Source organism: Phaeodactylum tricornutum, chromosome 14 (genome assembly GCF_000150955.2).
Source record: "Phaeodactylum tricornutum CCAP 1055/1 chromosome 14, whole genome shotgun sequence".
Lineage (NCBI taxonomy): Eukaryota > Bacillariophyta > Bacillariophyceae > Surirellales > Neidiaceae > Phaeodactylum > Phaeodactylum tricornutum.
Window position 1 is genome coordinate 744,519 of NC_011682.1, and position 18,035 is coordinate 762,553.

Here is an 18,035-nt window from a genome sequence, read left to right on the forward strand (position 1 = left end):
CCACATCGACCCTGTAGGTGCTGGGAAGTCGAAAAATCTGACCCAGATTTCAATTTTTGGATTATTTAACAGATAGAAGTGTCAAAGTCATCCGAAAAAGATCCGTGTATATATTTCATCCGGGACTTCATTCTCCCCTTATAAGTGTAAATATTGATCATCGATTGGGAGCAAAAAGATCGTGGTCCATTTCAGACCATTAATGACTGTAATTGGATTAGGCACTTTTTCCCTGAGACGTGCGAGTCACGAATTTCATATTACGACTCGCAGGATACGACAGGGGCAGGGCTTAAGCTATGCTAAAATGTAGGCAATATGTGGTGCAATGCTAGGGCACAGCGCCAACCCAAAAGGCATTACGGTATGCCAATTCATGTTCTGGTCCCAAGATGCAGCAGTGCTCCTGCAATTGGATAGACACAAGCGAACTTTGAGCTTTGGCGGCTAGTACTGATGAAGGACCTTTCGCAACAAACGTGTGGCATGCATAATTCTTAGGAACGCAATGATTAAGCCTAGAGGATAGTAAGTACAAGACCCCGTTTTGTAGCCTACTCTGCTCGAATATGCGCTTGCGGCTATGTCTTGTCCAAAGGTCTTTTCCAGCGCAAATTAGAGTGTTGTGCATGTTGGATCAAATTTCATCAATCGTCCAAATTTGGGGTCAATCGAATTGCGGAGGACCAGAAGCCACCTCGGAATTACTGCCGGGAATTACCGCTCTTGCTGTTCTCGAAGACGTGCCTGCTCCTCCAGATGAAACACATTGGACTCCCAGCTGCCGAACGTAGACGGGGACGGTAAATTCGTCCCAAAGGTATGCTTGATTTGATATCGGTCAACGACTGTATCAAAAAAGTGTGGGTTGTAAAAATCGTTTTGCTGTTTCAAATTCTCCACCCAACTGGAAGTCTCTCCAATCGCCTCCGCGACTTTCACAAAACTATCTGATTGAATTGATCTATTACGTTCCCAGCCTTCGCGCCTTTCGGCAATGTAGTTTTTGTTCCAACATACGATCGACGGGTTATCACCGACTTTTCGATTCTCAATGTTCGTAGACGACGAAAAAGTTTCACTGCGCGTAGAGCCTTTCAATGGATCCACGACCCCCTTTGGGCCCGCTTTATGCCCAATACCGCTTCCTGAGGCCGTCGAGGGTTGGGGGGCTACCGCTTCGCTCTCGAACAAGTCAGAACTTTGGCCGCTGTCGGATTCGTAAGCGGCCAGTACATCCATATCGAGATTTTTGACTATGAAGCGAATCCGATGGTTATCAAACAAATGCACAATGTAAAAGGAAAGGCTGGTGCGTGGTGGCCACGATCACTGCACACAAGGAACCGCGTGGACAGGTCTTGCGTTTTTCTTGCCTTACAGTTAACTTCGCAACAGAAACTCAAACTGTCTGTCCGTTTGTCCATGACGCGAGATCTCTCTGGGTTCGCTTTCGTGTCAACCTGGGAATTCACGACTCACGGCCTCTGCAGCAATCTTCATTCGTTGCGAACCCCCGACTTGTGTTTTATGCGAACCTTACCTATATTCTCTACATAACAGTAAATTCACTACTAACATGACAGTGAATCCTGTCCTTCCACAACGACCTGCTCAACTTATATTAATACGTTCGTGCAGCTGACAACTGTCCTTCCCCGTGTCGGCCAAATCACTTGCGGGATGCGAATTGTCGCCCTTCGCTAGAAAACCAAGCGAGCACAAAAAGAAAGATCTCCTTGTAAGACCTTGTACGACCAACACAGAACCATGGAAAACAAAGCAACTTTTACCATTGTACTCGAACGAAACGGTGCGTCAAGAAGCAATCTATGGTTATTACTTTGTTCAAGCTCAAAATGAAGGGAATACTCACACGATTGTACCTTTTTCAACAGATGGAGTCGTGCGAGCCCAAGCTTGGCTGAAAGGCACGGTACTGATGGAAGTTCACGAAACTCTGCAGAAGCCACCAGGCAGTATCGAAGTCAAGCTTGTCGGAAAAGAAATGGCTAATGACCGAAAGAAAGGTTTCCACCTTCCGCTTGGTAGTAACTGTCGTGAAAAAGAGATTTTCGAAGAATCTCGCGTACTCCAGATCATTTCTGATAAATTCGAAGGCGGCACCTTTTCCTACCCGTTTTCGATATATCTACACGCAAGCATTCCACCAAGTATGGTATGGGGAGACAAAAAGACGGGTTGCAAGATCAAATACATATTACATGCCTCTATTGATGGGTTCCGCAGTGTAGAACGTGAACTTAGGGTGGTGGGTCCCCCGCTTAGTTCGCAGAAGCATCCTTTTTTTCTACAGCCAACAGTATTTCCTCTCAAATCAAAGCTAAAGGTCAGTCAAGGATACGTTATTCTGGCAGTCAAGCTCGAAGATTCGCATCTTGGTAAAGGTGGTAATGCCAACGTTTCTTTATCTTGTCGAAACAAATCATCGCTGTCAATTGAGAAAGCTCAGCTCCGCTTGACGGAAAGAATTGAGTACGCAACCAGGCAAGGTACCCGCAAGAAAAAAAAAGTGCTCGGTAAGATGCCTGATGTTTCTCTATCTGGCTTGGTGAAGCACACGACGGGGCGAGCTTCTTCTATGCAGCATGAGCCCGGAGGTGTTGATGGCCTGGACTATGTCGAGATGCAAGGAGATCTATCCTTTCGACACAATACTGTGCGGCTTCCAGTTCCCTTCAAAGCTCGTTGCTCTTACAAAGGCGACTTAATTAATATTTCTCATCAGATCGAGGTGACACTCTTGATGAAGGGTAAGACACAAGTGCCAAAAGTCAGGATCCCTGTCAAAATGTTCGATCCACCAGTTCTGGAAACAGTAGTCCACTCACCATCACAAGCAAAGATCGACGAGGTCGCAACAACCATTTGGCCTAGAGACGATCCTACATGTGTCCATTCAGGGGCCGAAAGCACAAGCTCCTGTGGAACTCCGTCTATCCAGGAAGAGTTGACGGCAAAAGAGCGCACCTTTTGACAATACTCTGTCTGTGCTTTATTTCCGTGATGGAGAGTATTGGTTTTAGGGCCAGCAAACGTCAGAATTAATGATGACAATTCCCTTTGAACAATTTTATGAATTGTACTGATTATGAATCAGACCGGATAGTTGTGTGTTACAAACTGTGCCAATCTAGATAAGTGGGCCCAACATGGGCTTTTTACGTAGATGTTTACTTTGAGAATCCGACACTTGTCTTGCTAGAGTGCTTTACAGCGTGCAGTGTTAAATGGAAAACATCAGATTTGGAAGGCCAGGGAGGTGAACACCTGAAATTCTGCAAAATGTGAGGCGCTCCTAATGCACGTAGGTTCTCATTGTCAGGATTTACAGAAGACCGTGGCATACTGACTTTCAGCAATGGGGATGACTTTACCGGTACTCATTAATGACCTGATTAGGAATACAGAGTGTTTGTACGTTCTTATTGGGCCTCGTAATGACCCTTATAATCCTCGTTTCTGTTCAGGATCCCGCTCGTGTCCACTATTTTCAGATTGTGTGGGACAGCTTCGCTCTCCATTCATACAAGTCATGCAGTTCAACAATCAGTCGAGAGACGAACCAAATAAAGCAATGAGTGAAAAGCAAAGAGCGAACGCTGTCGCACGGTTTGTGTTCCAGGAAGCTGACGAGCATCTGTTGTGTCCGGTAGAGAGTTTAGAGGGTACTTTCTCCTATCAGCCATCATTGGCTTCCCTTACGGACTCCGACAGCTCTTCAATCGCAGAATCGTCAGTTCAAAGCTTGACCGAATTATGCTCATTGCCCAAAGAAAGCCACAAGCAGCGCCGAATAAGCTTTGCCAATGTGCTGGTCCGCGAATACGCCGTGACGCTTGGGGACCACCCATACTGCAGCGATGGAGTAGCTCTATCGCTGGATTGGGAGTGTACCGATGAGCACATTCAAGGCATTGAGGACAGCCAGGAGCGCACCGAGAAATACAGATTTCCTCGGCGTCTATCGTATCAAGAACGACGCGATCGTATTTGCGGCTCGGCTCTAAGTCCCAGGATTTTCTGTGCCAGCAATGCATGTGATGGTCCCCGTGATATAAACGCTGTGATCGAAATGCTACAAAAGTCATGGAACCAGACCAGACTTTTGCCAGCACCAGATCTGTTTGATATCGAAGATATTGAAGACACAACTGAGCAAGGAGCTGAAATCGAGCAACCTTGTAGTTCTTCGATGGTCTTTCAATGGAAGCGGAATTGTGGCCCTCCACGAAGATCTCAATCATTCTGCGAATGAACCATCTACGGATACGAGACGCTTGCAAAACCATGGCCATGGGTTTAAGTTTCCCTTTCCAAAAACGGGGAGGGATTGTTTAGTTCACAAACAGTCAGCGTCCTCTTTGGGTTGCACACGAAATATCATCAGTCACTGTTTTAAAATTAAAGGGTGCGGTATCAGTCTACATGCTCGTACGCATGGAAATTTGTGTATTTCAAACGCTTACTAATGTAAGTAGTGATAAAATATATTCCATTATTGCAATTAATGTAAATGAAAACGATGCGTGTAGGAATCATGTGAATGCATTACTCAGAATGAGTCTCTTTGGAGCTCTCTTTCCCTTCCATCATATCCCACAATTGATTGGCAATTTCAAAGCTGCTATGTTCTTCCGGATCGATGGAAAATTGCCTCAGTCCTTGCTGGGAAGGCACATCCTGTATTAGAGGGAAAAGATGTGTTGTGAGTTTTGGACGCGAGGAGATAAAGGTTCCAATCCGCGACTTTACTACATACTGCCGTTCCTGCCAAACGTCGTTCTTGCGCAAAATCCCACTTAATGCCCGTACACATGGCGTACAGCGAAATTTGCTGTTGCATTCTCGGAACCTGGATCTTTCGCATTCCTTCCAAGCTTTCGGCGTCTTCAAGTTGAAGGGATATTTCCTGCTTGTATCCGGCAATTTCGTCCCGGACGCTATAGATTTCGTCGTCGTATTCCTGTAATTCTTGAGCGAGCGTATCGCGATCGGCTTTGCGTTGAGAAAGTTCCGATTGGAGGTGAAACAAAAACTCGGATTCTTCGTGACATGCAGCCAGAGCTTCAGAGGTTTGTGAATCCAGACGTGCTTGAATCTCGAGAGCCTCTTTTTCTGTTTGCTTGATTTTGTTTTCTGCTTGCGTATTCCGCGACTTGAGATCCGTCAAGTATGCGATTAAATCATCCTCTGCGTCATTCGACTCCGCCGACAAGCTCTCTCGCAGCGCGGCGAGTTTGGATTGGCACGCTTCCCAACGACCCATCGACGGCGCTACTATAACGGCACGGGAATCATTGAAATTGAGGTGCTCACCCTTGCGCTTGTGGACGGTAGATCTGTTCGACTTCAACTCCAGAACGGCCATTGTCGAATGGTTTTGTTGGGTCGGTTGTGGAGCTTTCTCTTAGTGAAAGACGTATATATTATGCTAACGGCCGTTGCGATTTCGAAAAACGAAGTTGGGACATATTTGAATTAGAACGACTGACAAGAATAGATGTCGCACTACAAAATAGAGTTGTCGAGTCAGGAAGCCCAAGCGTCCGTCCGTCGAAGTACAAATTTCGTTTCCGGTTATTGTTGGCGCCGCAACACCGTAACAAAATCCACCATGAGGATCCGTGTTTACAGTCTGCAGCATAGAGTCATTCACCGTCAATCGTATAAGCAAAGTGTCTGCTTAATTGAAACAGTATGAATCTTCCAGGAAATGCAGACTTCTTGGAAAAGGCTTCGCTCATGGAGCCGTTGCTTTCCATCACTGAAAAGGCAATAAATGTATCTTCGATTCCCGGAAACGACTCGTTTAACGCACCGACGGCCGCTCTTCGAGGTGAGCAGTTCGAGATCGCGTTGCGACGGCACGTTGTTAAAGCAGCATCAAAAGTTACAGAAAAAGGCGTCAGTGAGCTTGACGAATTGGGAGTGTTTTGGGATCTTTGCTTAAAAGTGTGTCTACACATTATGATAGTCAATGACAAAGCGCTTGTCGATTCCTCGGCTGCCGATCCCCGGTACAAGGACATGTCGGTCCGTAAAGTACCCTTTGTACTGCTAGAAGACATTTTGGATGTACTGTCTTCACCACTGGCTTTGCAGTTTTGGAGTAGTCGCGTACGGCCGTCGTACGATTTCCTCTTTGCTCCAACCCTGTGGAGTCCAATACGTGGTGATAGTGCTGCGTCTCCATCGCATCCCTGTTGGTTGCCCTTTCTCAAGATCAGCCAGAAATTTTTGCGTCGATTGGTTCCAGAAGCTGCCGCACCTATTCTAGTGCAGCTTTCCACTGTCTATCCGCTTTCGGAAAAGTCGGCTACTAAGGTTTGGGGAAGTCACGGAGAAAGCACCACCGAATACGACTCGTTGGAAGACTTTCACAAAGAAGAGCAGTCTATAACTCTCGACACTACAACCCCAAATGGTTCATCTTCATCAGTATACGACTACTCCTTTTACGAATCTTTTTGGAGACTACAAGAAGACTTGTCCAATCCCAACTCCATCAAGGTGGCCGGATTTTTATCTCGTGTTCGCTCCATGATGACTGCCTTTGAAAACCAAACCTGCGATACAAATACCTCTCAAGACTCACCGATTAACCTGTACGGTCACTATTTAACGAGTTCCCGAGTTTTAGCGATTCAACTATTGGATGCGTCGTTTCAAATTCATGTATTGACGCAGTTTCTGATTGTGGCAAAACACTTGATGGCTCAAGTTCCAGTTTTGGAATCTCAATTGGCAGATCACGTTACTCGCGCCAAGAATCGACTACAGTTGGAATTGGGAGACGCTGGGCGCCATCAATTGGAATTATTGCACCACCTGTGGCAAGGGTCAGAGTCGTTGTGGCGAGATTGGAAAAGGAAGAAATGTCCGGCCGATATCGACGCACCCAAGCTTGCACTTTCTGCTGCTGGAGGGTCTCCGCCACGTAAGCGACTCCTTGGCGCGCTCGGTAGTGGCAATGGTGAAAGCAATGACGCAGACGAGAGGAATACGGATTACTCGCTGGCACAAGTACACGATGAGCTACCCGCTCTATCGAAACGTATGAAACGGTTGGCGCCGGATCTATACACACATTTGCAAGACTACGTGGAGGCCTTAGATCCCGATGCAGGAATCGAAGCCGAGTATCATCCTAAAAACAACGCGTTGTTCGGCTGGCGGGCGCTGCGGTTACTTTCCGTCGACCATCTAGGAGAATTCAATCTACTGGATCGCAACGGTGATTGTGAAGGTCTTGTGCGAACAATTTACCAACGCAAAGGAATTGTTATACCTGGCAAAATACCTGAAAGTGCGCTAGATGAGCTCGAAGAGTTCGAGGCTGGAGATCCCGGTGTCGGAAACGATGACAGTGAAGGGAATACAGATACGTTAAAGGAAGTCAGGGGCGTAATGGAAGAAGATGCTGAAAACCATCTCGATAGCGGAGATGACCATGTCGAAGAAAAAGTTGGAGTGCCTATAAAGGTTGAGCAACCCTCCATTGATACCGAGGACCGTGTTGACACCAGTCACAAGGTCGAAACGAATTTGAAACAATCTTCATCTTCGCCTCATAAACAAACTGAAAAGCTTGTTCTGGAAAGCACTTTGCCTCGCGAGACTGGTGGGCAAATTGCAAAATCGGGAGATGGCAGGATGACCCAAAGTTTCGTGCAAGAAGGTTCCAAAGAAGGATCCCGCAAACGGAGTCGATCGCCGGTCCGTTCCGAAGACGATCGGAGTCGTTTGAATCGGGAGGAGTCCCGTTCCAGAGTCCGAGATCACGGCCAGCGCGGTATCGTAGATCTCGAGGGCCGAGGTGGAGGGAAAGGAAACGGCGGTTCTAGTAGAGGCCGTAATGGACCGGGACATCATGGTATGTATAGACAAGATCAAGGAGGTCGTGGTGCTGGAAACAATCGACCGCTGCTGCCCCGGGAATCCGCTCCCAGGGACGGGCCTCCCCCACTGCGTGATGGTAGGGCTCGCCGTGGTGGTGACAATAGGCATGATGATTGGCGTGGCGACGAACGCCAGGGAGGGGGAAGAGGCAACCATAGAGGCCGGCGGTGACAAAACGTGGCGTTGACACGATAAGTAGGCCTTATGGTGCAAGAGTAACGCCTCCTGTATTGTAGGACGTGGGTGGAAATAGGCTCATCCTTTTTGCTCATAGTTGACTGTCAGATAGGAAGGTAGGGCACACTCCATGTGCGAAGACGGGACCAAAATCGGGCGCGGCCGTTGAGGCCGATATAGCAGGCCATTCCCGCAACGGCCTTTTCCAGCCGGGCTCACAAAACGAGCTGGAAGACAATAGAGAAGCTGACTCATAGATAAGTGGTGCCAAAGGCCTCCACCAATCAGATTCGGTTCGCTGACGTATGTCAACAGGATTAGCCGTTACCATTGGAATGAGCGAGGCGAAAACCAGACGCGAATCTTGGTGTCAGTCGTGCTCTGGTTGGTCTGATTGGTCGGCGTCGCCAAATCGGGGGCGGCCCATGGGAGCTCTTTCGGAAAACAGAGAAGCAGAAGTATACGAGTTGACAGTGAGGGGGAGCCAAATGTATCCCGTCCTGTCAACATGCGATTTTCTAGCGTCGCTGTCATGAGAACTTAGTGTTTATAGAATGTGCTTTGACGGTCTATCGATGTTTGTGAGAGGTGAACATGTTACATCTAGCGGTAGGGCGTAATTGTTTCAACATTATTGGTAAAAGCGTATGGAGATGTCGTGTAGGTTCTAACAGCGTAAAAAGTCGAGTGGGAGCTTACAAATCGAGGACGAAGACCTCTTCGTCATCGAAGCTGAGTCCCGGAAATTCTTCTAGCGAATGATCAATGATCGATTGAAGATTTTTGTTAGGCAAGTGATTGGGTGTGGTTGGTTGGTACGGCTCGTCGCGTCCGTAAGTGGTACTCCGGTAGTCGTTGTTCCGTAACAAGACGTGGTCGTGCGATCCGTTGCGCGTACCAATCACGTGCGCCAGAGAACGATCGTTCTCTCGTTTGGCACGGTGATCCTTGAGCTTTTCTTGTTGTCGCGCAATGCCGTCAACGATGCGAGTGAACATGACGTAGTCGCGAAAGTCGGCATGTTCTTCCTCTTCGCACAACTGGAGTTCGGAAGGGGTGCGTGTCATTTTGCCGTCTTTGTAGATAGGGATAGACTGCGAGCGTTCTTTTCGTTGGGTTGAACGAAGATCGCTGTAGAGTTGGGCCGAATCTTGGTGCAAAGGTTCGCCGAATCCAGCCGAATAGGCCAAACGCGATCGACAACGCTCGGAAGAGGCCGGATCAGGAGAGACGGTCGCCGCTGCTTTGCGTTGGTGATGCGATGGCTGAAGCTGGATTTGCCGGTTGTCTGTTCGCGTGTAGGGCATCATTTTTGTGTGTAATGAGTGTGATGTGTGTAGAGAGTGAGATGCATGTACTGTGTGGGTGGAGTTAGGCCTCGAAAGATCTGAAAAATTATGAGATGGCTGTAATAGTAGTGAGTAAGTGAGTGACTGTGAATCTTGCCTTTTTTATGGAAGGCCTTGGATGACCGCACCGCACTGGTGGTTGGAGCCTAGCACGCGCTTGCCACTGGTTATTTTGTGAGATTTGCTCGTTGTGAATTGCCGTCGAACCAGACCGAAGCCCGCCATCAAGGTCGTCAACGTGTGGACGCCACGATGGTTTGGGAATCGAACGAAACGCTCTGCTTGACGACCGGTATTCTATTATTCCAAAGAAATCGATAGTAGAAGTGAGACTCCACCTAATTTAGATTGTGAGTTTCTAGAAACGACTATTGGACGTAAAAAGACAATAATTGGATGGAGTCAACCTTTGACATCGAGTTCCACTGATGCTGTTCCTTCCGCTAAGTCAAGTAATAAAGCATTCCTTGCGGCATTGGAATGCTTGAAACACGTTAAATGGTTTTTTCCCATAAATGTTTGGGCGATTGACGAATCTCTGGGGAACTTCAAGGTAGAATATTGAATACAATCCCGATGACGACAACAAGGGTAAGCATCATCCTGCGGAAGAATAAATATGATTGGTCGCCGTAGCGAACAATTTTCAGATTCGCTTGAAGTTCTCACAATCGACATTTTCCACCAATTGTGATCTAGTCGGTTGTTCAGAACGTGTCTAAGAGTCAGCGAATCTAGACAGCGGGAATTGTAGCTGGATTCTAGTTGGTAGACACGTGTCCACCTTCATCCTGCTACTTCTTTTGGAGGGGGGTTAGGTAGTTCACGTATCTGGCTTGGTAACCGCACCTGTCGCCTGTCTCTTGTGGTTATGAATCTTCTCCGAGCCAAAGATTCACCACTCCGTTCTTTTTATCGTACCGTGGGAAACGGATTCGGTCCAGAACAAAGGGGAGGGGTATTTGCAGTGGTCGTTGGTCTGGATGATGTTGACCGTGTGTGACACGTGTCTAGTTTTGCGGACCGCACGACGATGCCTTCCACGGGACGGTTGCTTTTGTGGATAAGGGGTAGGGGTAGAGCGCAGTGGGTCCGCATCGCGCCCAAACCAAACGCCAAGGTTCGCGCCGGTCTTTCCTTCCCGCCCAGACAATCCAGACCGACGCCACCATGATCACTGTCAGTAAGGATAGAAGGAGAGACAGACCAATAAAGCCCTTACCCGACAAACCTTGGGACCTCCTTCCCGTCTGAATCAAGTATAAAGCTTCAAGACGAGAGAGCAGCGTCGGAGTGGTCTCTTCTACCGTAGTAGTAGTAGTACGAGTGCACTACGATTGATTGATTGATTGTGTGTGTGTGTGTGTGTGTCTCGATCTCCAGTATTGAACGACTCTAGAAAAACAAGTCCTGGTACAGACCATCGCTGCAACATCATGTCGTCGCCACCCCAAATGATCAATCCGTACCGGAAAAGTCAACCGACCAAAGTTTCCACGGTAATCGCAACAAGTGCCACGGCACGAACAGACCCGTCCCGTGTGCCAGCTTCCAAGTCACACCCGTTACGAATTCCGAATCAAAGTCTTGCGGATGTATCGGCGTCGAGCACTCAAGCTCCGGCTCGTCCATCCGCATCCCTTCCGCCAGCTTCGTCATCGAGTTCGTCGTCTTCGCTCCCCAAGTCTTCTACGCTAGTCACGTCGTCCAAGTCCACCGCCCCCATTCCGACTTCACTCCGATCCAAACTCAAAAAAGAAATTGAGAATCTGCGACGTGCCAAGCTGTTGCAAGCGCAACGCATCGAAGCGGAAAAGCAACGCCAACGACTCGAAAAGCAACGTCGCAAAGAAGCAGCGCGTACTCGTAAAAATGCCGCCGCCGTTGCAGCGGCAGCAGTAGCACCTGCCGAGGCAGTTCACGTGGCCTCCGGCAACGAACCCCGTATCAATCTACCGAAAACGCCCGTTGCCGCCGCCACGGTAGCGCGTGCGGTGACAGCGCACGCGCCCTTGTCCGATCCATTGTCCGTGCCTACGAGCGCAACGGCTCCCCCAACTCGTCTAACGACCGAGGGAAACGAGCCTCCGACACGGCACGCAACCCAACCGGCAACGGGTCCGTCCACGAACGTTGCGCAAGTGACCGTGACGCCTAGTCCCACTGTGCGTGTAACAGACTCGGCGAATCATCCGTCACCGTCCACTCTGCGCGTGTCAACAAATCCCGCATCGACCCCCATGGCGACTGCCGCTCAGGCTCCAGTGTCTGTGGAAAAGTACTCGACTCCCGCCCAAACTGGAACTAGTCATTCGAATCCTTCAATTCTCCCACAAGCGTGGCGACCATCGTTTCCCCCCGGCTTTCCGGTCGCTGCCGTGCACGGAACTGTCGGTCCTGAGTGGCCTTCCCCTTGGTACCCATGGCAAGGTCCAGTCCCACAGCATCACCATCAACAGCAATTCCAGACTCCCTACGGCGGCGTTTGGAACATTCCAACGCAGACGTCACCAGTCTTGGCGTCAGCAGGTCCAGCGACTTTGCCCAATAATTATCCTTATGGATATTCGCTCCCTCCTTTCGCCGTACCGTTCTGGAACGGCAACTTTGCACCGTTTTCGTCACCCGATCCTAATTCGAACAACGACACCTTCGCCGTCCAATCCCCACCACCGCTCGCTCCCTACTCGTCTTCTAATCCACTCCTACCGAACACGAAATCCACAAAACTTTCCCACAGTGTCCGAGGCACCGCGGCGCTGGCAAAGAACAACGATACCCTCTGTGACGCACTCACCGTACCGTCGCCCTTTGCCGGGTCGTATGAACTGTTACCCACTCCCATTGTTGTTATTAAAAAGCCAAACGAATCGTTCGGGGTCACGTTGCAGAAGGAAAGTCAAAGTGCGCTTGTCGAACCTGCGTGGTTGGTCAAACACGGGCTGTTGCCGCCGGATGCCGTGGAAGCATCACAGGGTGAAAAGGCGGTAGAACCTGAGGCAACGGTATCCTTCGTAGAGAGAAAGAACCTCACCAAGGCAACAGACAAGGCCGTACCGACCGAGAACTCGATGCCTCCTACGATCGGAGAACCAGTCGCGGCCTTGCCGGAATCCAAAGAGACCCCTAGGCGTCGAAAGCCTCGTCGACGTCGCATTACCTTTGCCACGATGGTCATTCAGGATCCGACTATTCAGAATCAAGGGAACGCTATGAATTCCCAGTCGCTGCAATCGGGTGACATTGTCATCGAAATTGACAAACAGCCTATCGCGGGCAAGACTTTCCCTGAGGCGTGCTCATTCTTCCGGGACTGCCAGACGACTGATGCTGACGGGATAATTCGTTGCCCAGTTCGGGTGGCCCGACGAAAACACTTGCCGTTGAAGCCATTGCCTATCGACCAGGTCACTTCAATTAAGTTAGCTGCAGAGTCATCGCCACCCCAAAGCATCGGTCCCATCACCGAAAGTGACCTCTTTGTATTCGACGCCTGTCTTCTCAACGCAACTATGGATGCGGAGCGAGTATTGGGAATGGTTCCATCCGATGCTGTACTTCAATCTTATGTAGATGCTGCGTTGGCTCTCAAAGGTAAAAGCCTTGGCACGTTGCAAAGCGCATGGCGTGGTGTGGCAGCGACGGTGGAACAGCGCATGGCACAAAGGGCCGCTCAGCATTGGACAGAGCAATGGCAAGCGGAACCAATTGAATTTCGTTCCACCCCGCGCAGAATCTTGTCTGACGCTCAGCGCAGTACTCTCCGTATGGCATCACGCCCCGCCAAGGGTTGCCGATGCGGTAGTATGGAGCACGACTACGTTCACGACAGCAAGTGCCAGTTGTATAGCAACTTGCGGCTTGTCGATTCCTCCGGGTCCAATGCTTTGGACCCAAAGACTCGAGACCGCTTACTAGCCGCCAAATTACCGAAGGATTTGAACGCTGTAGAGACTGCTTTCAAAGACCGATTCGTCCGCATACAAAATGAGAAACAGGCAGAAAAGATAGAGGCGGCTTTCGTCTCCAAAATGGAAGAGTTACAGTTGGCACAAGGCAAGGCAATTTTAGCGCCCTCTTTGACCACCATGGTTTTGTCGGCAGCTGTAGAATTACAATCTGAGATTGTCTCGAATTCGCCGTTTCGACCGGAGTCTTTAGTAATCGTGGACGAACCTAGTGTTGACCTAAAAACATCCACAAACGTCACGACTGGAGGAAATGGCGAAGACTCGGATGAGGATGATGACGTTCCGTTAAGTGCTCTCGGAAAGCGCCCGGCCGCCGAGATGAAATCCAATACGGCGAAAAAAAATAAGCCCGAAATAATGATTAGTCGCGGCTACCTCGCCAAGCTGCTGTTGTTGATCAGTGACAAGTGGGGCCACTTGTACCGCGAACCATCTGATGTTGAGTACGCGTGGTAAGTCTGATAGTCGGTTTTACTGTTGCAAAAATTGCTAGATGCCTTAAGCCGAAATTTACCCTCCAACTATTTCCCAGGCGCTGGGAAGTGTATCATGGTCAAACGTCTGATTGTGCATCGCAGTGGAAGCCACACGCAAAAAATCCTCGCCAGGAAGGATCGAGGAGTCTAGAAAACATACGATTTGTGATTGATGATTCCGTTTTGGCAATCGTTGAATCCCGCAGCGCTTCGATGAAGGAGTACAGCGAAGCGTTCAAAGTACTGTCATATATTTCGAGCACAAGTCGGACTGGTGTCTGCGAAGAGCTGGCCGCTTTACTTCGCATGGGTGTCCTTCATGTCGATAAGACTGGCATTCCGGTTCTTGCAAAGAAATGGTATGAACGGGTTGACCTGTTGTTACTAGAAGACATGCACTTCAGTTGGGGCACGCAGGCGGATATGAGTGGAAGGTTTGCGATTTCTGAGACTCTGCGACGGCGCCTCGAGAAGCGGTGGACGAGAACGGCGCAGGGGTGGGCACTAAATAACTATGTGGACGACATCGTTTTCGATTTTGTTGAGTTTGACGAGTGGCGAGCAACCTTTGAAGACAAGCAGCAGTCTACGACCGAAGCTATTGAAGGTATTGGAAAGTTCGGCATTTAACCGTGTGCAGTCGTTATAAAGCTAGAAGTAATGTCATCTGTTCCTCATTAACGCCACTGCATAAAACGTTCATATCTATACTACCGATGTCATACCCAAGATGCCTGAACGGAATTGGCTTACGTCTACATTAGAGACTTGCGCATGAACTCCTCATAGCTAGCCCCGAAAAGACGGGCGACGTCTCGTCTAATTTCGGCACGGGTAGGAGTCCACCCCGAAGCTACCATCTTGGCCATTTCATCCTTCAGAACTGCCGCAATTACGGCTCGCGAGTGGGGCCATTTGTATAACAGCTGATCAAGAACCCTGGCATCGCTGTGTTGCGCCGTAAAGGCAGTACCTAACATTTCAATTCGCATTTGGGTAATCTCTCGAATAATGCTTGGGTTGTTGCAGAACCACCAACATCCGTAAATGTGCAAATTGCGAAACTTGGACGCCAAGACACAAGCCTCGTGTTGGTTGTTACGAGATAAAAAGGTTGCGAGAAAGCGAACTTTTGGAAACCTGGAACACAGCCGCCCAAGCATACCAGCATCAGCAAACGCAACCATACCATCGCCTGCTTGCTTTAAGGCTGGGTTAACTCTCCGATGCGCTCCAATCTTTAGGGCCACAGGTAAATCGCGCTCCTCGCAGATTTTCATCAACACGTTGCCCAAGAAATCACTGTTCTCATTAATAACACTCGGACTGTCATCTTCTGTGCTATTGCAGCTAATTTCTTGGTTCTTGAGCTGAGCGAAAGCGCCCGGGAGTTTCAATGCCTCTTCATTAATACCGGTAGATGTCGAGGAACCCAAGGTGCCTTTTTCCAGCAGAAAGTCATGCGGCGTCGACGCCATCATGTATTCCGGACTCATTGTATCGCACCAGTCTCGTAAGTACTGACGCGCCCCCTCGATAGTATTGTCGTATCCCGAGCCCTTCAAAGCCAATTCAATCGTTCGGCAATCACCAGTCAGGAGGGGATCTACACGTAAAGCAGAGCGATAATTGTCCGAATAATCTTTTGGTTTAGGACGCCAGTACCTCTCTTCGTTGGGATCAAAGGGAATGTTTGTCATAATGTTGTACCGGACACCCGATTTGCTGAAAACTAAAGAACTGAACTTCTCTGCTCCGGTTAGGCCTTCGTCCCGGAAGCCTTTGTAAAATTTACGAATCAAGTTTAAGTCGCGGTCCGCTAGTGCGTTCTCTAATCCGAGAGACACCAAAACTGTAATGACTCCGCGACATGCCTCCGAGAGCGGTGATCTCTCCACAAAAAGTGCCCGCCAAATTGTATCCGCTTGCTGTTTCTTTGGCAAAGCATAGAAGCCGTCTGGTGTCATCGATGCCGGAGCAGTTATAAAGAACTCCGCCACTAAATAATGCTGCGCAAGAACAAAGAAAAAGTGTGAAAGAATGTTTCTGGATACTTTCTTATAAGTAACGGATCGCCCACTGCTACACATACATAAGTCAATAGCTCATCAATACCCCACAAGCAGAGCGGGCCGTGTGAGGGTGGCAGCAAGTGAGTATGCAAATCAATGGCGATAGCGGAGGCTACTTCAGAAGTTACAACTGTATCGATCGTATCTTTGTGGATAGACAACAACAGTAGTCGGCTGTGATTCGGGACAGGACTACGTCGAAATGCTAAAGGACAACCCTGACTCAAACAAGACACATCTGCCATAGATGTACACGCTGTGGCGAAACCATCAATAAAGGCGCCGTCGTTGTCCCCGATTTCTTTCAGAATACTCAAAATGTCGTCCCCGACAATCATGCGAGCGTATAGAGTGGACACTCCAGCCACGAGGTCATTCATGGCCCGCTTGTCGGCAATCGCGTTTAAATTTCCGCCGTCGGTTGCCAAGAGGTACGACCGGACTATTCCATGGTATGCTACCGGCTGCCGCGGACCACTACAAACTAAAGCACCCAAAACATCTGACAATGGTTTTTGCAGTTGAGTTCTGCTGCCTACTGGCACTTTGCAGGAGCACCGAAATTCATACCAATCTTGACTCAGATTGTAGTGCAATCCATCAGCGTATGTCGTAGTTGCGTCTTCCGTGTTATTGAGTTCTGACCCTTGTAACCAACCTGTATAGACACCTTTAGCGGTTGTAAACGTCATTTCTTCCGTCAATGAATAGCGACTACTTTTCTCATCCTCACTATCTCTCCTGCGGTCTGGCGTCAACCAGCGCAGCAAGCATGCCCAAGCAAACGCCATCGCGACATTGAGCGGCTGTGTAGTCTGACTTCTTGTTACCAGATCTAGCACAGTTGGTCCAAGGCGGATTCCGCCCTTAGCTGCTCCGTTTTGAGTAATGAAAAAAGAACTTAGACCAAAATATGGATGCGTCAGCCTTGATCGCCAGTCTTGCCATACTTCTAAGGCGGCTGTAGCGTGGGGTTCCAGTCCCGACGCCCCGCCAGCAGCTAGAATCTGTGTTTCCACAAGCGCATCTAAGTATGCCAAGAGCAACGGTCCAGCAACTCCGTCAACAGTGAGTGCATCTGTCATTGTTCGTTTAGTCAGAGCCAGTATGTGTGCTAAGGCTGTGTGCGTGCCATTGGCAACCCGTAACTTTAGAGCCAAGTCAATTTCGAGTTCGGCCCGCGTTGAGCGTACTACTACCCCGTGGGATTCTTTCATTTTATGAAACGCTACTGGAAGATCCCCCTCAGAATCAAGAATTACCAAAGCCTTGGCCGGGACCGGTTCTGCCTTGGGAACCATTGGGTCTCCTTCACGATGGGATGTGATCCGATCGACCATGGTATTCAAAAATACAACCTTGTCGGCCAAGAAACGCAACATTCTTGCATTGTCCTGCGCCAAACTATTCATATGACGCGCCAAGACATCCCCATTCTGGGGAATGTTGTCCATATCGATGACACAAAGCTTTTTGTGTGGGGTTAGAGCTGGTTTCCAAAGGCTGCGTTCCTCCCACATGTCTTGATAGTACTCCAAAAAATCGTACAGGTCTTTCATAGCCTGGGTCTCGGATGATGCCAAGCCCGCCTCCGTTACTCCTACACCGATAACCGAGGGTCCACTAGTCTTCCGGGAAACGTCATAAAAAGCTGCCTTGTCTTCGACTCGTCCCCACGAAAATGCCCCGTAGCATCGGTATCGGTCAGTCTTTATTTCGCCCGATGGCAGGACGGTGTCCACCGGAAACGTTCCGTTGTCATCCCCATCCTGCGTCGCCATATATTCCAGAAAGGAGCGTCCCCGCGTTTGCACCAAAACTGAATGACTAAAGGAGTTTAAAGCCGGCACGAGAACGGAACGCAAAAACCGTCCCGTCCCCAAGCACAGACAATCCAAATTCTGTAGGCTCGCCGCCTCTTGGTCGTCAGAACCATTTTCCCGTGGCAACCAACAACGCATTCCCCCAGTGTCTTCGCTATTGTTGTCAATTACAGTCATGTTGTTGTTCCCGCCGATGTGTATAATAGTGAGCCTGATATTTATCGAATGCATCAACCATCGTTGC

The 18,035-nt window shown here is 49.2% G+C and overlaps 8 protein-coding genes across 8 annotated transcripts; 4 read left to right on the forward strand and 4 right to left on the reverse strand.

The window, feature by feature from the left end:
* Positions 1 to 469: 469 nt before the first annotated feature.
* Positions 470 to 1,270, reverse strand: PHATRDRAFT_47757 (predicted protein). Its single transcript, XM_002182090.1, has one exon. The coding sequence runs from the start codon at positions 1,240 to 1,242 to the stop codon at positions 718 to 720; it is 525 nt and encodes a 174-aa protein (XP_002182126.1). The 5' UTR covers positions 1,243 to 1,270; the 3' UTR covers positions 470 to 717.
* A 294-nt stretch (positions 1,271 to 1,564) lies between these two features.
* PHATRDRAFT_47758 (predicted protein) lies at positions 1,565 to 3,210 on the forward strand. Its single transcript, XM_002181932.1, has 2 exons — positions 1,565 to 1,813; positions 1,899 to 3,210. Exons 1-2 carry the CDS (start codon positions 1,771 to 1,773, stop codon positions 2,996 to 2,998), a joined length of 1,143 nt encoding a protein of 380 aa, XP_002181968.1. The 5' UTR covers positions 1,565 to 1,770; the 3' UTR covers positions 2,999 to 3,210.
* A 346-nt stretch (positions 3,211 to 3,556) lies between these two features.
* On the forward strand, positions 3,557 to 4,279 carry PHATRDRAFT_38048 (predicted protein; the record flags this gene model as incomplete). The annotated part of the gene is made up of 1 exon (XM_002181933.1): positions 3,557 to 4,279. One exon carries the CDS (start codon positions 3,557 to 3,559, stop codon positions 4,277 to 4,279), a length of 723 nt encoding a protein of 240 aa, XP_002181969.1.
* A 293-nt stretch (positions 4,280 to 4,572) lies between these two features.
* PHATRDRAFT_38049 (predicted protein) lies at positions 4,573 to 5,392 on the reverse strand (the record flags this gene model as incomplete). The annotated part of the gene is made up of 2 exons (XM_002182091.1): positions 4,573 to 4,704; positions 4,784 to 5,392. The coding sequence occupies 2 exons, from the start codon at positions 5,390 to 5,392 to the stop codon at positions 4,573 to 4,575; spliced, it is 741 nt and encodes a 246-aa protein (XP_002182127.1).
* Positions 5,393 to 5,639: 247 nt separating this feature from the next.
* PHATRDRAFT_47759 (predicted protein) lies at positions 5,640 to 8,116 on the forward strand. Its single transcript, XM_002181934.1, has one exon. It carries the CDS (start codon positions 5,722 to 5,724, stop codon positions 8,092 to 8,094), a length of 2,373 nt encoding a protein of 790 aa, XP_002181970.1. The 5' UTR covers positions 5,640 to 5,721; the 3' UTR covers positions 8,095 to 8,116.
* Positions 8,117 to 8,699: 583 nt separating this feature from the next.
* Positions 8,700 to 9,541, reverse strand: PHATRDRAFT_47760 (predicted protein). Its single transcript, XM_002182092.1, has one exon. The coding sequence runs from the start codon at positions 9,408 to 9,410 to the stop codon at positions 8,796 to 8,798; it is 615 nt and encodes a 204-aa protein (XP_002182128.1). The 5' UTR covers positions 9,411 to 9,541; the 3' UTR covers positions 8,700 to 8,795.
* Positions 9,542 to 10,885: 1,344 nt separating this feature from the next.
* On the forward strand, positions 10,886 to 14,551 carry PHATRDRAFT_47761 (potential chitinase; the record flags this gene model as incomplete). Its single annotated transcript, XM_002181935.1, has 2 exons — positions 10,886 to 13,872; positions 13,953 to 14,551. The coding sequence occupies 2 exons, from the start codon at positions 10,886 to 10,888 to the stop codon at positions 14,524 to 14,526; spliced, it is 3,561 nt and encodes a 1,186-aa protein (XP_002181971.1). The 3' UTR covers positions 14,527 to 14,551.
* A 107-nt stretch (positions 14,552 to 14,658) lies between these two features.
* On the reverse strand, positions 14,659 to 17,968 carry PHATRDRAFT_47762 (predicted protein; the record flags this gene model as incomplete). The annotated part of the gene is made up of 3 exons (XM_002182093.1): positions 14,659 to 14,822; positions 14,875 to 15,905; positions 15,989 to 17,968. The coding sequence occupies 3 exons, from the start codon at positions 17,966 to 17,968 to the stop codon at positions 14,789 to 14,791; spliced, it is 3,045 nt and encodes a 1,014-aa protein (XP_002182129.1). The 3' UTR covers positions 14,659 to 14,788.
* Positions 17,969 to 18,035: the final 67 nt, after the last annotated feature.

What these genes read in the sequence shown, in the direction of transcription:
- PHATRDRAFT_47757 (XM_002182090.1), bottom strand. Translation starts at nt 1,242, where the DNA reads ATGGATGTACTGGCCGCTTACGAATCCGACAGCGGCCAAAGTTCTGAC.
- PHATRDRAFT_47758 (XM_002181932.1), top strand. Translation starts at nt 1,771, where the DNA reads ATGGAAAACAAAGCAACTTTTACCATTGTACTCGAACGAAACG. An exon ending in CATTGTACTCGAACGAAACG is followed by an intron (nt 1,814 to 1,898) that starts GTGCGTCAAGAA and finishes CTTTTTCAACAG; the next exon opens with ATGGAGTCGTGCGAGCCCAA.
- PHATRDRAFT_47759 (XM_002181934.1), top strand. Translation starts at nt 5,722, where the DNA reads ATGAATCTTCCAGGAAATGCAGACTTCTTGGAAAAGGCTTCGCTCATG.
- PHATRDRAFT_47760 (XM_002182092.1), bottom strand. Translation starts at nt 9,410, where the DNA reads ATGATGCCCTACACGCGAACAGACAACCGGCAAATCCAGCTTCAGCCA.